This window comes from Tinamus guttatus, unplaced genomic scaffold, assembly GCF_059628265.1.
Source record: "Tinamus guttatus ecotype Peru unplaced genomic scaffold, ASM5962826v1 Tinamus_guttatus_pri_ptg000004l, whole genome shotgun sequence".
Classification (NCBI taxonomy): domain Eukaryota; kingdom Metazoa; phylum Chordata; class Aves; order Tinamiformes; family Tinamidae; genus Tinamus; species Tinamus guttatus.
In genome coordinates, this window is record NW_028288538.1 from 15,600,476 (window position 1) to 15,618,513 (window position 18,038).

General features: G+C 44.2%; 1 protein-coding gene across 2 annotated transcripts in view; it reads right to left on the bottom strand.

The window, feature by feature from the left end:
- RORA (RAR related orphan receptor A) overlaps positions 1 to 18,038 on the bottom strand; it is a 334,738-nt gene that overhangs the window by 16,474 nt on the left and 300,226 nt on the right. For both annotated transcript variants that reach the window (XM_088520231.1, XM_088520225.1), the window contains exon 4: positions 2,155 to 2,240. In XM_088520231.1, the coding sequence (XP_088376357.1) occupies positions 2,155 to 2,240 (86 nt within the window). The remainder of the gene's footprint in view (positions 1 to 2,154; positions 2,241 to 18,038) is intronic.

Here is an 18,038-nt window from a genome sequence, read left to right on the forward strand (position 1 = left end):
CAGCACAAACAAAATCTATCTGCTACAGCAGAGCACTTTAAATGCTCTCTAGGCCATGATCAATTCTTCCCATGACTTGTCCCCAGCAGCACTTCCCTATCTGTCACTATTTGCAGGTCATCTGGGCATTAAAATGTGAACTTCAGAGTTATTTCTCTCCTCAATCTCTCTCGCCCCAGCACGCTTGCCAGCTCTCGTACCCTTGATCACCCAGTGCCCGGTCCGGATGATTCCTCAGGGCAGAGCAAGTCTCGCACCGGTGACTGAGGGAGCTCAAAGGGAAACTCTTTGCTCTGAAACTTGGGGGACTGCAGATGCATTCCTCACTATCAGGCTAACAGCTGCTGTTTTGACTATGGAGGTACAGAAAGGATCTCTCTTAATAATTCATACTTTTATGTTTATTCCCATCAAAGCCCAGGCAACGTGAGGGAGGAACTCTCAATGAATATTTCTGTTTCCTGCAGTAACAAGTACCTACCCAGCTATGTATTAACTGATGTGACTGTCAATATAGTTCACTCTTGTTATTTCCTTCTTTATGTTGCTATCCTACCGCTTTTGTTACGGGCTTCTGTCATATACAATACTTGGAGACTGCAAGGTAGAAGAAATGCATGAAGATGAAGTAAAAGATAATGCAGTTGGCAACGTTCCTTTGCTTTGGCAGTCTGTTCCTGCTCAGCAGCAAGCGTGTGAAGAAAGCCCTGTCTTCTGCAGAGACAGGCCCTAGCCTCAGTCTCTTGACAACGGTGCTCGTCACGGCTCTAAGGCAGTCTTTCAGGTATACCAGGCCAGACCATTTAAGCATTACAGAGGTCTCAGACCTTACAAATAAATTGTTATTGTTGGATAAGGTGGAACTGTAGAGCAGAATTGTTAGTGGTAGTACCTGCCACTTTACAAGAATGAAGTCAATAAATGTTGTTCAGCTACTCCACAGAAGTGAAAACAACGATCAGTGCTTTTTCAGTGGATTTTTTGCATCTTCCATAGCAACAGCAGGGTCACAATGGTCAGGAGGGGCAGTTCTGTTTCATTCTAATACTTTTGCTTATTTCATACCATGAGACTGAAAGGATGCAAGAATGAAAATGCAAAAATACTCTTCATAAAAAAAAAAAAGGAAATCTTGAGAATATGAAGGCAAAGAGTTATTTTTTGAAGATGGAAGGCAGTATCAAGCGTATCGGGGGAACAGACTAACACCAACAACAAAAACATTTTTTTCAATTCTGAAGTGTAGATCAGTAGCAGAGAACCTATCAGGACTGAATTGCAACACGTACTTCTGCGAGAAAAGCAACAAACAAAGCACAGATGTGCACACCAGGTCACTCCCCAGCTAGCGTGGTAACTCTGTGCTAGTGACAAAAGGAGCGATTAGCTTCAGAGCACACCTTGGGCTAGTGTTAGCATTGTCTGCTTTAACTCTCTGTGGTGAGAGATAAACTAAACAAAACATTAATATTTGTACTGTAATCCGTGCACACCAGAGTAACTGAGGGTTCAAATTCAGAAAAAAGAATAAAAGACTGAACTTCCCAGAGCAGCAAGAGACAGTCTAAGGAAGAGGCACTACTCACAGGAAGACCTGGGCAGCTTTTACACCAGTTAACGTGCTGTTTGTGCAACAGCACCTTCCACAGCTATCCCTTTACCTTCTATGTCTTCTAAGTAAAATAAATGTGTGACTGAAGCAGTTTATAAGGGAAAATGGCTGTGAGCAGTCTCACCTTACCTCAACACAGCTTCTTAGCAATTTACAAAACAAAACAAAAATGCAGAAGGAGAATTGAGAAAGCCACAGATTCCTTCTCAAGTGAATCCACAGACCAGATCCTTTGGGATTTGCTCTAAGTGGTTTCTGTTCCCCTCCTCTTCTTATTTACAGTGAGACAGTGCACACAGAGCACTGCTGAGAGCCCTATGATGTTTAATGCCTGTCCTAAAAGTTTGGGAGGTGGTGAGACAGTGCACAAAAATGCCCTATTTAAAAACCAGATAAAGATAGTACTTTAGAATTGCCAGCTGATTTCATAATCTACTGATTTCACTTCCCTGCAGTATTTGCTTTTTAAAAAATGAAGGGAAAGAATCACTATCAGAAGGCCAAATGCAGATGTTTTAAAACTTAATTTTTGAGACGCTTACCTTGCAGCCTTCGCACGTAATGACACCATAATGGATTCCTGATGATTTGTCTCCACAGATCTTGCATGGAATAATTTCAATTTGAGCTGCAACAGAAGCACACAACCAGTTAATTACATTTTCTTTTAAACACCTTATAAAAGCATTCCCTGATCAGCATTTGTACAGTGAAAACTAATAACCTGCTAAACATTATACTGCATTAACTATTCATTGCTGAACTCCGAGGGTCCCCTAGAGCTTTGGACTAAATTATGGCTGCTCGTTATATAATAGCTTTTGGGTTATTAAAATGGGTCATTGGAGAAGGTGCTTAAGAACCCACAAGAAAGCTAGAATCAGCATTTCGAAGCCAAAAAGGAGAGTTTTGATTTTGGCCAAAGAGCTAAAAAGATGCCAAAAAGGTTTCTTCCAAACTTGCACCTGTGATTTTATAAAGGGTAACTTTTAAGGTTTGCCTTGCCTAAAAATGCAAGCTCACCGAACGAACGCCTTAAACAGAAACATCTAGTCCACGTCACAGGCCAGGATGAAAGCCATGTAACACGGTAAATACTATTTTACACAGGAAATCCAAGTTTTACATACCTAAATTGTAAGCAAATTATCAGTACATATTTGTGCATTAGCTCCCACAGAGAGAATAAGGGAGAAAATGCAGCTGCACTGTATTGAGCTTGCAAAAATCAACGGAGAAAACAGATTCTGGAAAGTGCCAGAGAGACATGAACCATGACAGCACTGATTTTTTTTTAACCCAACTTCACAGGTATGTCACACACACCTATTTCATTCAGCTTACTGTATGACAAAGCCCCCTGCACGCATCCCTCAACGGCAGCAGCTCCCCAGAGGGCTGCCACGTGTCAGGAACACTCCAACCACTGCCCGCCCATGTGTCTAAGGGCATTTTGCCAGCAAAGTCCCTCTTCCCACAGGACCATGCTGAGGCAACGCTTTACCATACCAAAGATCAGTAGTCCGTATTTTACACATACACATATGTATACGTGCATATGCTCACACAAAGAGGGAGTCAACATATGAGATCGATAATAACAACAAAAAGAAAACACAGCAATTTTCTTAGCTCAAGCTACGCTTGTTTTTCCTTCCCTATCCTGAACTAGGGTACTGCAGGCAGGAGGACAAGCACAACTCTTGCTGGGTCTCTTCACAGTGACTCATTCACAATCAAAAATGCAGTTAATCTCCTGCAAGGGACTTAAATCCATTCACACGATGCCTCATTGCTTCAGAGAGCCTTTATTTCATCACGTTTATGGCAGCCCAGACTGTGGCAACACATAAAATTGCATTAATATCTTCTTACAATGCATCAATGTAGCTTTAGTTGTATTTCCCCATGTTACTGTGTGCTGCTTCCCTGTAGCACAACACCAGAGTGCAGGATCAGGCCAACACTATAGGACCAGGAAACTTGATGTGACTATGCAAAAATACACCTTGGAAGCATTCCCCAGAGCCCGTCAAATGCCGTGAATGGAGCAGTCCTGAATAATTCCCATTTGCTCCCAGGAACCTAAAGGCTCTGCTGAGGAAAGCAGTACGCAGCAGCTAAACGGCTATGCCGCTGCCTCGCTGACATCTCCGTATCAGCAGTCCCCAAAGCGCTGGCGCACGCGAGGACGCCGCTTGCAACCGATTCCCGCAGAGGAGCTCTGCATTCTTCACATCTCAGCCCACACCTGCCCTGCAGCAACAAAGCCATAGGCTGAAATTAAAGGGTCAGTTTAGGACACTTAGGGGAACAAATACTTCTTCCTGCAGTCCTCCAAAAAGTGTTTTAATTTCACTTTGCTCTCAGCTAACACATTTAACATAATAGAGCAGGAAGTAAAATCATAAAAGGGAAAAATAAAGTGTATATTTCTTTAGTAATGCACTACTGCATTAATTACTACCACACCATCTAGGTACAGCACTTGTTTATGAACAAAGCTTCAGAGCAGGAAAGGTAGTATGAGCCCCACTTTGCATTCATATTATGCATTAATAAATTGAAGAACAGACTGAAATTCCCCGAAATTCAAAACTTATGTAACCTAAAGTTCGAACTCACACAGAAATCTTGTAGACCGATTCAGGAATAGATCCATCAATTCCCAATCATGCCTTTTCAATATATGCTTACTAGAATATAAGAGGATACTCTGCTAGTGAATCACCAGGCTACTCCAGCTCCTTTGACAAGACCCATCTGAACAGCTACATGGCGATATATTTTTACATTTCACTTTTATACACGTAATTACTGCCTTATTATGAATAGCAATGATATAATTGGATCTTGTTTATCTACAATCTTCAGCATATTAGTTAAATCACCCATGAAGCCTGTCTATGCAATCCTTGTTTCTTAAGCAACAGGGCATCTGCAGACTGTTTCTGGAGGAATGTAACATCCCTTCAAAGTGATGCCCCGAAGCTAGGTTACTAATAGTCTAAAAGGTGCAATAATTAGTCCCAAATGCATTTTCCAGGGTGTATTATTCTTATAACAAAACAGAATCTACACAGAAGCAGGCTCTAGCTCTGCCAGTATCTGTGGATTGTTGTATATATGAGTAGTGGCACCCAATTAGCTATAATTTTAGAACTCCAGATTTCCTTGAATTTAGTAAATCTTCTAGGCACTTAGATTCAATTAGTGCACCACATTTAATACTTGAACTTAACATTGCACTTTTGAGATGTGGTACAGTGGGCTGAAACTCAGAAGCACAAATTGTTTGGGATTGCCACAACCAATTGTGTTACAAATTAATGCATGGGGAGACATCAGATCAATTACTGCTCTACGGGGCTGCCGTTGCAAATCAGCTCATAGACATGGAATCGCTGTCGCAAGTTCATACACTTTCCATATGGCATGAAAGGACTTGGATACTTTACACTTACTAAATGCAAATTGCCTGTACCAAGATTATGCATTTTCCTTACAAGGGTGAAAATATTTTCCCCACTTTTAACTTTGACATGCAAATATGTACTTGCTAAAACCTTGTTCTTATGCAAACAAGACAGGTGGGAAATATTTTTACATGTCAAGAATATGTTCCAACTTGGTTTCTCACATTCCCAGAGTTACTCAGAGCTTCCTATCGTGTTCACATTAATTGTACCTGCTCTGTGCTTACATATATTTGTAGAGTATATTTTCCAAGATTATACAAAATACTATAATTCATGCTTTAGACTAGAATTAGACTAAATTACAGTTTACAATTTCTGTCTCCTGGGGTGGTGTTTAGGCTGATTCTGGTTCATGCATGAACAAATTATTTCTTAAATATGGATCGAATAAAAAATAAACTCCTGCGGTTGCCTGGAAACCACTACCGATACCCAGGTGACAGATGCAGCTTGTAGTTCAAGATTAAAGGCCTGAGACTCTTTCACACCCTGAAATCACAGTGCTCCCCAGTATTACCAGGGATATCCTGTGCCAAAGGCAGCAAGGGACAGGAACAAAGGCCCAAATAAACCTCCCAGAGCAGGGAACATGGGCGCCAGCGCCGAGAGTCACCTCGACCCTGAACAAGTCGCTACAGAAATAGCTCCTGTGAAAAGGAGGTGACCAGAGAGGGCCAGAGGCTGCTGTGCGCCCGGGTCAAACACCAGCAGGCTCATGTCACTGGCAAAGGGCAGCGGACAGCTAGGCGCCGAGGCCTCTCCGTATGTTAGATTTAACATGGAGCTCTTCCTAGCACTGGAATGTCTGGTATTCCTCAAGAAATGCATCTTCTTGGGGTCTTAATGCTGTATTATCCCCATATTACAACCAGAAAACCGAGTGAAAAGGTGCAGCTTGCTCAAAATCACACAGAACAGCAACAGGGGCCCATGTAGTCCATATTAAAACACCAGCGTTTTGTGCACTGCCTATCCTTCTCCCTCCATCCATTTGGCAGTTTTCTTCAGTGGCTCTGCTATGCTTATATGACAGGCCTGTCTGCCCCTAACTCCTGCTGTACTTGCCTACGAGACAAGGAGAGGGAGACAAAACAAGACCTTTTGCTGGTCTCCCTCACGGAGGGAAACCCCTTCTTCCCGCCTGCTCCAGGTTCCACTTCTTTCCCCAGATCTGGGGCAGTTTCTCTGGCCTTGCTCGTCTGTTACTGTTTCTCTCCAAACCAACCCTTCCAGATAGCCTCTCCTTTCTTAACTCCTATGCCATGAAATGCTGTTTTACTCCTTGTCTAGTTTGAGCAGTCTACCAAGACAAGGCCCAATATGGTCAGATAAAGCAGGGCCTCATCTTCATCCCCAGTTTTTACATTTAGGCAAAAACCCATTGAGCCAAACTTGGTGCCATCCCTGTGCTGTAGCTGGGACTCACCTGGTCGGCTCTAGCTATCTGAGAGTTGGGTAATTAGCTGAAGGTAATTGTCCTGTCTGCTCCTCCAGTGAAAGGAGGCAGGAAGAAGCAGACAGACGAGCAGTTGCAGAGCGTGTTTCAGCTCATCCAGCGACAAGTGAGATGAATCCTTGGGAGCAGATGCCTCCTCTTCACTGAGCAGAGAAGGAACCTAATGCTACCTAAATTACCAGCCTAACCTGTAGAAGGTGAAAGCTCCGTGAATCCTCCTGCCTGGTAACAGTGCTGAACTCAGGCCCTGCAGAAGAGCAGGCGCGCGCAGCGGGTGCGCGGTACGTGCCGTCGCGCTGTCCCGTGGCGACCAGCAGTGTTTGGCCGAGCACACCCCGTGTAGCCCCGCGCAGCACTCACCCGCCAGCTCTCCGGGCACCAGCAGCAAGGAATTGCAGCTCTGCTCTCTCCTCCTCTGCTCCACAAGGATGGACTTAGGCAGATACTAATTAGTGCGCAAGACTGGTCTCTAATCCTACAAACCTACATGGGCCCTGAGTGTCCTATCCTGACCTATCTGATTTGAGGGGAAAGCGGCACATCCAAAATTGCTAGTTGAGCTGACGAGTTTCCCCAAGGCAGATCTGCAAACCCGTTCCGTAGTCAGAACGGGAACTGGGACCTAGTGCATCCCAGGAGAGTGCCCCAGGAAATCACCCCTTCTTTCACTCCAAGATTTGCTTAAATTCAGTTCCCTGGAGCTGACCTACCTGCCCTCCTCTTCACATGGCACGCAGTACTTGGCAGCTAATGCAGAAGGGCTTTGAGCTAAACACGATCCACACACAAATTGAGCTAACCTGCTTCTGAGGGGATGCAATTTGTGCCAGACATCATCGCTACTGCTGTTTGTAAGTATATTGATTAAATTAGGAGGCATACATATTCACTGACATATTCATACATATTCATCGACTCAAACAAGGGTATTGCATGTAATGTGGTATTTAAAGCAACATAATATCTGATCACAAACTGAATTAACAAGGAACGATTTTACTATATAATATTCTAATCTTCCTGCATTTTCAGCTTCATTACCTAAATAATTTGCTCTGTCATGTACCCTAAGTAATTTGAGCTGGCTGCAAATGACTTGCTTCCAAACACCTGCAGCTTCCAAACACTGCAATTTCACAGAACTAAAAGCTAGTGGCAGCACCGCTCTACCCATTCCATCACCATGCTGTGTTAAGTGACCATCTGTCCACTCTTATATATTAAAATAGTTAAACCCCGCGTACTTCTAAGGCTGACATCTGGCTGCTAGAATTCGGAGGCATTTTCAGAGCACACAGTCACTGTTTTGAGCAGGAGCTGATTGAGACAAGCTCCATTTAGCTACACCCAGCTTGGGCAAACGACTCTTCCACTCTACGCAGCGCCCTGGCAGAACAGCCCTGGTCCCTGAGCAGCCCTGCTGCCCCGTCCAACCATAGGGAGGTGCTGAACGAGCGGCTCCCGAGCAGGCCTAGGAAAGCCGGGCGCTCCGCAGAGCAGTGTCTCGGGGCTGCATTTTCAAGGGTCCTTTCAGGCACTTGGGACATTGGTGGCATCTTTGTCTCCTTTACTGAGTCTTGTATCGATAGCTGTGCTCGTGTCCAGCAATAGCCCTCAATGGAATATGAGCTGGATTTCTTTCTGGGTTTCTTTTCTTAATTTTCATGGAACTTGTAGGAACGCATCTCTGAGGCAGCTAATGGCTCTCGAGCTTGGCTGGAACTGATCAACACTGTCAGGAATTGCTTTGGAAATGAGGAGGATTGGGTTGATGGGCTGAAAACCAGACAAACACAAACCTCACCAAGCCTTATTTCCTTAGGAAATCACATTAATAATAAAATAAAATAAATACTAAGGTTATGTTGGTATGAATCCTTTGAAGTTCGTGGGCGTTATGGGTGGAGTAGAAACGAACACAGCCAGCAAAGTATTAATTAAAACTGAAGTATGAGCAACACCTCAAACAGACCGGGCAGAAATGCTGCAATGCCCGGACGGGCTCCCTGAGTCTGACCCCAGCGAGCCCCTCTTCCCAGGAGCGACACTGAGCAGCTCTCCCCAACGCTGAGGCCATCGACTGAAAAACTACTGAATGAGATGCACGAGGAACAGTAGGGAACATCGAGCTGAGCTCTCGGGGGCCTGCAAAACCAACTTCGAGAAATAGAGCTAAACCCTGCCAACCTCTGGCATTGATTTGGGCATGTCAAAGGAAACAGTGCTCATATTCTCAGGCCAGGATCACCCTAGTTTATGTTTACTGTTCTGCTTTAAACCAGAAAATTTCTTATACAAATCTTAATGTAAAGAATGTAAACTTTGCTAGTACATTAAGCACTGGCTCCAGAAAAGACATTTGAAGTCGTAATGAAAGATGGCAATATGGAAAATGTTTTGGATTTTCTGATGTGCACAACTATTTCCGTGAAGTTGTGGTGAGATCTCCATGGGTATTTTTTAATGTTGTATTCAAATGAAAAGTTGCTGAAAAGCTTTAATAAAACACCATAATATTCTTAAAACTTATAAAGAAAAATCAAACTAGATCCCTATATGAACAATCTACAATTTCTGCAACTGTTTAGGAGCATGAAGACACTGAAAACTGTTTTGGGTTTTCCGAGGCACTCAAAGGGAGAACGTTTCCTCCCTCTCTCCCAAGTGTGCAACTCCAAGTGATTTTTATTTTGCTTCTATACTCTCTCTCCACTGTCTTGCCTTTATTCTTGCCCTTATCTGTCCAGATATAGCCCATCTCCTTTTTTGACCCAACACTGCCATCTGGTATCTCAACATCACCAAGTAACAGAAGGAATTTTTTTTCCTTGTACTTTTGAGGAAAAAATAAAGAGCAGCACTCTAATTAGCAGCTGAAAGCCCAATGACTTGCCTTGCTGCAGGAATGACAAGCAAAGACAATTACAGCTTGGGACTATGGTCACATTATGAAACCATACCACAGACCAAAATATATCATCAAACAACTGAACTACAAGCCTGGGCTGAAAATAAATAGGATGGTCACCTCCAGCCATGCTGTCTTGTCCAAGAGCACAGAACTCCTTTTCTGTGGAAAATCTCTCACATCGCGTACAACAAAAGTGCCCAGTTTGGCCCATCTAGGGAGCTCTGAAAACTCTAGCTTTGTTGCTATAATGAACTTAATTTAAGAACAGATAATTTGGATAGATGAAATATGCACTAAAATATAGAGTGTAGCAAGATAAGTAATATTAATTCCTTTGAGGATATGATAACATCTTAGAAAACCAAAGCATCAACTTTGATTACAAATTCCATCTCTTCAGCAGGCAAAAAATTTCCTTCACTAGTCACAACACACAGTGCAAACATCCCTTGAACCATAACAAGATATATTAACCAAAACTAACAGCAAAGAGCAAGAAGAGAAAAAGAATAAAGGAAGAAGAGTTTCTAAGTAATGTAACAGAAAGGAGAAAACACACCAATGTTGAACGATGTGATTCTCCTTAAAGAAATATAACACACTTTTTAATCAAAGCTTTGGAGTGCATGTCAAAAAATAGATCCTGTAATCCTCGTTGGAGCGCTGATTTGCTACAGGAACCCGGACACAAGCGTGTGTCTCATTTTCTCCATCTATGTAATCGGGATAATCGTTCTTTATCTCTACCTCGCTACGGCTATCTTAGGTGACTGGTACTTATGGCTAAGTCTTGCACTTTGGTCTTATGACCCAAGAAACTGGCTTGTACCTTTGACCTAAGGGTGCGCGAACACCTCCAGAGCTGCCCTGCTCCTCTGGCCTTCGCAAGCGGTTTCATGACGCAGATCAAAGCTGCACTCCAGGACCTGGCTCCGCTCTGCCATTTTCTTACAGCTTCACCCCACCTTTCACTTCTAGAAACAAAGTCTACAGATTTAACCACACAGCTACAAAATACTGCTCTGGACAGAAGACAGAAATAACCAATTTCAGGAGAACCGCAGGTGTGAGCTGCCAGGACAGGCGCTGGCCACGCTGACGGCTTTCCCTGCTGCGCTTGGCGACGCCGCAAAGAGTTCAGCAAGGAGCAGCTCCCGCCCCGGGCACCTCTGCTGCCAGGTTCGACAGGATCCTCGGGAGCACGGCGGCTTTGTCATCACTAATTCCTTCCTACAGACAACCACCAACCCTGGGCACCAGTGAGAAGGAACATACGCAGCAGGGATATAAGCAGAGCTCTATTATCACATCATCTGAACCAGGCTGCTCTGCTGCTAGAACAAACCAGTCCATGCGACCCATCAAAAAAGAAAACAGAAGACAGAAGCGAGCTGGTAGACCAAGGTGCACGTGCACCCCGAGGCAGTAAAAACGCCCCTATGCAGCCAGTCAACTTGGGGGTTCTGGCGGCCACTGCAACTTATTTTTCCCTGATATTTGAAGCAGCAAATCCAGGCTGATTTCCACTTCATTTCTATGTTGGGCTTTTGTTTCTTGCTAATAATGCAGAGGAAAACACAGGGAAATTAGCATAACAACATAATCTAGAGTAAATTCATTTCCTAGAACTATTTGGACAAGAATAATTATATTCTCTCCTCCCTACTAGAGGAGCCAAAAAACTCCCCCAAAACAAAACAAAAAACCCTGCACTGAAAACCTTAAAAGCATTTGTATTTCTGTCCAACTTCCCATTCCTCTGGAAGAAACTAATACACATCAGCTCTTAATAAAGAATGTCCTTTAATAATGACAAGTTTGAGAGTGAAAATCAAATTACCTCTGACGTTGGTTTCCAAGGATTAATGTATAGAGGCCACATATTATATGAAATTTCCTGCCATCAAGTGTCAGAACTGGCAATTTGAAGACTGACTCCAACACTATCCTACTAGCTTTTTTCCTTAATTAAAGGTACTTGTTCATGGGAGTATTTCCACATTTTTGCTTACTTGCTTGCAGTGAGGAAACAAGAAGAAATTACCACCCACTTGTCATTTGAGTAACTGTTCAGCAACACAATTACAAGTAGCACATCTCCACATAACACGTTTTAATCTGATTATTTTTCATTGAGTGAAAAGAGTCTCAAAGTATTAATACTTAGAAAACAATTATTTTAGTCCCTGTTAAAAAGGTGTATCGTTACCATCGTATGTAAGATTATGAGATGAAATTAGTTGCGAGCTAAATTCCACTAGCTTTGAGTAAGAAAGGGTATTTTACTAGCTTTTTAGAACAGCAGTAAAAGAGTACATTCAGATTCTCAAGCCTGAACAATATGAAACTGAGTCATGTAATTTTGTTAAAGGAAGCCATGTACATCCATGCTATCCATTTGCAAAATTACATCGTAGTTCAACGGTCTTATTAGTATCTCTGCTAGTGCAAATCAAATGACACCTACAGTTACTTGATTAAAAAGCACCTGGGAAAGCTAATCACATTGCAACACAGTGTCAAAATTACTAATAATTTCAACTAAATTCATTAACAAGGTGACAGGCTTCGAGTTGTTCAAGGGACACGAGGCCTGTGAGCTGACTGCGGGCACCGCTGCAGCTCCGCTCTCCTCACAGCCCTGCTGCTCTCCCATCAGCAAAATGCTCCTGCAAAATGCTGTTCTTTGAAGGCTGTTGCTCATTAGCACCCCATCACCTCCATATTTTTTGTTTCACAAAGTGCATAAATTACTATTTGGCCAAGTCATGTTCCAGTGTAACAGTAATTTCCCCAGAGATGGCAACGATCAGATGGAAAAAGGGAACATGGAAAGAATCCAGCAGATAAAGCAAAGCAGAAGGGAACCCCATAAGGTGAGAGCGCCTTTTTAAACAAAGTGTTTTGTCGTGAATCAGCTTTGTCTTGCAGTTTTGCCAGAGTGCGGAAATACTAATAAGGGTTTAGCCTCTGCAGAAATAGCAAGATGCATCATTGTACGTATAGAGAAATGGTATTTGGTATGATTAAGGTAAAAGCCAGACAAAATGGCTGGTGCAGAAGCCACTTCCTTACAAGAGAGCTTATACTTTGAAGGGAAAAAAAAAAAAAAAAAAAAAAAGCTCAAAAACTGCATTTACTTCTAGAAGAAAAATTAGCAGGAAAAAAAAAAAGTTTTACCCAGACTAGAAACTTCATCATTCTGAAGTGACTACATCTGCATTTTTAAAATATTTTCTTTTGCTTTTTCGCTGTACATGAATTTGATGTCATTAAAAAAATCTTCCTTTGATGCTGTATGCCAAGTAGAATCATTAGTTTCTCACAAAGGTACTCTCTAGATGTCTAGTTTAAATTTTCATTTTCAGGTGATTCATGTAAGAGATGAACAACAACAACCAAAAACAACTTCAGGACGCTGAACAATGAGAAACCTTTCAGCTCCTCCTGCTCTTTTTTTAACTGCCTCCAACACCCCCTTGCTGGTTCCTTGGGGCAAGCAATACTGCGAATTTATTCTGCGAAGCCATTTCTGATTCTGAGAACTCCTTCTGTGATACCCAGCTATTAAAAGCGCATCTCCTCGAGACAAAAACAGAATCCCCGAGCTGTCGCCAAGAGCCTTCTGCTGAAGCCTGCGCACCGCGGCCCCCCGGCGCGCGCGGGGATGCTCGTGTAGCCGGGGCTCTTCTCCACCGCCTCTGTTCCTGGGGCACCCGCGCTGCGCTCCTTAGAGCAGCGGTGACAAGGAGGGACCCTGCTCGAGAGGAAGCCACCTCCTCGGCTGATAAGCCTCAGCTACCACCCAGCTTGTGCAAAGGGGGAGGAGCACAGAATGTACCCTATGCTTTCTCCATCTAAAACAAGAAAATTTAATAGAAACCAAAACCCATCAGTGCTTCACAACTGATGCACATTTCCCAGTACGTACTGCAGACAGTAGAAAGTGCAGATACTATCATGGATTTATAGCTCCTTTTCTGACCCGTTTGATTACAGCCCACACACATCTCCTTGGTCTCAGTAACAGGACATAACGTGGCTCCTCCAGACAGGGCTGAATTGCTACTGAACGAGTCCGTTTTCCTCTCTAGGAAAGACGCTCCCTTCGCTCCGCGCCTCCCCTCGGTGGCAGCCCTCTGACCAGCAGCGTGTGCATGGGGCTCCAGGCGCAGGCCCCGGCAGTGCTACAGGTGCTGCCTGCAACCAGTCCCCTGGACACTGGAAAATACAGGCACCGTCCAACTTGGCCATCACTCTTCCCTACACACATACGGCTTCTTTGAACATCTAACTAGTTGTCTTTGAACAGGAGGCTTGTGCACTCGTTCTCCTCAGACGTTCACGCAGGAGAGCCAGGAGAGCCAGTGCACACTTCAGCCGGCCCTGCTACCTCATGGTCTCCAAAAAGACACAACTTGGACACCCCGCACTAAGTGTTGCCTCTCATGCTTTCCCACCATGTAGAATGAGTTTTCCGAGGCTCTTTCGCTGCATTCTAAACCGAGACCCTCCTCCTTCCCTTACCATAAGCAGTCACTGCAGCACACCAGTTTGCTGGGGCCAGGACCGTTGTTCTCCATCAGCAGTGTCCGACTGACCCACATACGGTTACCGGACGGTCCTTCATGTCCTTCGGCGGGGGAGGCTGCTGCGAGGGAAGGCGCCCACCCTGTGCAGCCCCGCGCCTCCCACCCGTGGGTCTCGTGCAGGAGTGCCGGGGGCGAGAGCGCGTGCATGGCGCAAGATGCGACGGGCTGCCCGCCCAAACAGCGGCTGCGTGGGCCGCGGACCCAGCGATATCAGCAGACAAGGAAATTTTATAAGCTGTGGCTTACAACAGAAAAAACACCATCTGTCTACTGAGCAATCTCAAAAACATGTTATTTTCCCTCCAGAGAGGAAGCTTATTTTTCAGTGCTTTCCTCAAGCCACGCATCTCCAGCGCTGCTCAACAAGCATTCCCATGCCATACCCTTGAACTCCGCTCTGTCTCTCAGCTCTTCATATCCTCATAATGTCTGTATATGCTTTGCTCACTGTTTGAAGACCATCTTCCTCTTCTGACAAAGATCATGAATGGAAAAATGTAACTGCTCACAAAAATGTTTTAGAAAATTACAAGCTTCTGCATAAAAAAAGGTCTAGTGAAAGATATTCCTTAGCCATAATTAGATGTGGTGAGGCGACCCCCAATAAAACTCTTTGTTTTGCCTATTCATTTCATAGCATTTAATTTCATGCCTCTCAATGATAAAGACAACTGAAAGGTAGCACATAAAGCACATTTGCTTGCTGTTTCAAATAGATATATTAAGGTTTGCACTTAAAAAACTTCCAAAATATTTTCAGATGCTGTTTAACAAATACTTTGCACAAAAACATGTTAAGGTCTTGCCCTACAGCAGCAGATATGCCACTGAAACTTACTGTAGCAGCTGCATTACTATGCTCTTCACACAGGATACCTGCATTATGTACACTAAGGAAGCTTAAAGTTAAGCTTCACATATTTAAACACTAACAAAAGTCTACTTAATGGCAGTCTTCAAAATGACAGTGGCCTCCTAATCTGCAGGAGATAAAGAAGTGCCAAGATTAATGATTACATAAGTGCATCCCAGAGCCCAGAAATAATAATCAGCTCTGCTGTTGTTATTTGTGTACAAAGGCTATTAGAGTCATCTGACATTCCAGAATCCAATTTAAAGTTGTTAAACCCCTTTCATGTACTTATTTGAGGTTAGAAAAACTAGAGGTTAGACAAGGGAAGGGAATGGTTTGATTTACTAATTCTTTTCCCTTTAATGATTTTAAGCCAAATCTCAGTTTAACAAATGCAAAAAAATAAGCTTTCAAACAACGCCTCGAGTAACCAACATTACTGTTGAAGGAATAATACCAATAAAACCCTAACATGCTTAGATAGCAAATTTAAAAATAGTGACTCCAACAAAACAAATAGCTGCCCCACGGCCCCCACGGAAGGGAGGCTTTCGGCCTCAGGAGCTGTGCGAGTGCAGCTCGCCCAGGCTGCCTCTCCCCCGCCTCGGGTGCCCCACGCTGCTCGCGACGGGCAGCATGCAAGAAACAGCCGAAAGGTCGGCCTGCTGCATCGTGACACAGTTACCACCCATCCTTTCCACACAAAAATCATTTAAAATACACAATAACTCTCTCTTTTTTTCCAGACTGAGGTAAGACCGAAAACCATGAACAAATGGGTCCTCCGCTAGTTCCTACGTGCGCGTGGAACGCGACAGGAGTGAGGGCAGGTCCGCGTGCCCCCATGCGGGCGCCTCCCCGCCGCGCGGGGGGCACAGCGAGGCAGGCGCGACGCCGGCGGCGCGCGCAGCGGGAGCGGGCACGCTGCACATCGCGCGCTCTCAGGGGAGCCGGCAATTACAAGCCAATTTGTATCACAAATTGCTGCAGCCCTGAATGCAGAATTCCCCTCCGGCTTCAAACGCCGCGGAAAGGACAAAGCGAGCGCGGGCGCGCGGAGCTGGCGCCGCCGCGGGCCTCACGCTGCCCCTCGCTGCGCCGGCGGCCGCAGCAGCCGCGTGGCAGCAGGTCCCGCTCCCTCCCCGGTGTGGGGTGGAGGGAGAAGCAAGGCGGCAGCTGTGACTCACGCTGACATGGGAACATCATGGGAACACATATAAAGGGGGAAAAACACGGTGATGCTCCCGTCCTAACTTGTGCAGTGGCAGATCCCAGGCTTTTCTCCTCCTCCGCTGCCAGTGTGACACCATTAGGATAATAACCTCGCTTTCCTTTATAGCAGAACAGGGCCATTATGGCCTAAGTGCAAAAGTTTTTCCTTTATGGCTGTTAAGAGATTTTCTAGTGTTCCCCAAGGTAAAGTCAATTAAGTGATAACTGCATCTGTGCAAAGAGTATTCAAAATGCTAATATCTCCACCCAGATAAGTCTTCAACTTTGCCTGCCTATTTATCTCCAACTCTTAGAAATTATTGCCATGAATGCTCCAGTGCTTCACACATTATCTTTGCAATCCTGCTCCTTCCCAACAGAAAGGCAAGAAGCACAAAGCAAAATAGCTCCCCTCCTCCGACCTCCACAAGGAGCAAAGGATCCAGGCACAGAAGTATCCACGGGGAAGCCTCCGCGCTCGGCTGCGGCTTCCCCGCTGGGGTGGCTGCTGCTCTCTAAGTTCCTTCAGGTTGTCACCTAACCTACACCGGTAGGAAAGTTTGATCCGTCATCAGAGGCTCACCTAGAAACACCAGCAGACTGTATCATGCGTTATGGAATACGATTTTGCACCTAGGGAAAATAAAAGCACTCCTGGGTACTGCCGTGCCAGGCGGCCAGCGGAGTCTGGAGCTGTAACGTTGGTTCTCTTCACAGCGCAGACAGCTCAGAGCTGTTCCCAGGCACAAGGCTCGAAAGAGGCATTCGCACCTCAGCTTGTCATGTTTCACACTGTGTTAAGTCTTCTGGCCACATGTTAAATAGGTTTCCATAATTTTAGTCAAATAAATATAAAAATAGTAATAGAAAAGAGAAAGCTGAAAATCTAGTACTGAAAGCAAAGCTAACAAAGACAGGCCTGCAGTCAACCTCAGTCTGAATAATACTTTTTTACCTTCTTTCATAAAAGTCACAAATTCACAAAATGGCCACCTAGCAAAACCAAACAGAGAATATTGGTAGTTGTTTCTAAACAAGTCTGAAAGTACAAATAAAGGGCAGATAATCCTATAGCAATCCTAGACCCCACAGAACTGGGGAAAACATGAGCTTCATGAGTATAAATAGGAAAGCAGAGAATACAGAGATTATGCGATTAACTATTGCTAAATGCATCAGACGGATTGAAAAAAAAACCCCAAAACTGAAAAACAAAAACTTGCTTCATATAGTTAATGCTAGAGTCTAAGGCTAAATGACACAAAAGGGAAGAACCAGGCAAGTAATGAATGAATTTGAGTTATGTTTCCAAAAATCAAGGATGCTTGATAGAAGTTAGAAGAACAGAAAAAGTACCTGTATTACTGTAGCATTCTTTATCTGAAGAAAATCAAATACATTTAGTGAGCTTAAATGCATCACTGGCAGTATAAGAAAACAACTTTGTAACCAGAGGTGAATGGAGCCATGCAATAATTTACTTAAAATGGAGACGCTCTCAACCCTTTCAACACAGTCCTTCCCATTGCTCTTCTTGACCTTGCTTTTCATGCTTAGGTTCTAAATACACTAGAAGAAACACAAGAATCAACGCCAGGCAACTTAAAATGCTCACCTTTTTAACAGGATGCTATTTTAAAAGTCCTATAAGCAGACAGTTACTATTCTGTCCTTGATAAAGAACCAAAATGTTCAACAAGAGCTTCCACATTCCTCCTCCCAATAGAAAACTTGTATCAAAATGGTGACTATCCAAAGCTCCCAGGGACAAGGGGACGCGGAGGGAAGCGGAGGAGCCAGCTCCGGGCCAGAGCAGGGCGAGCGAATGCGAAGGAAAAAGCTGCATAAAGGAGGATTATTGCCTCAGGTCAGGCCTAAAGTTTCTCTGCTCCTGAATGGTGCATTCATAAGCAAAATAAGCTT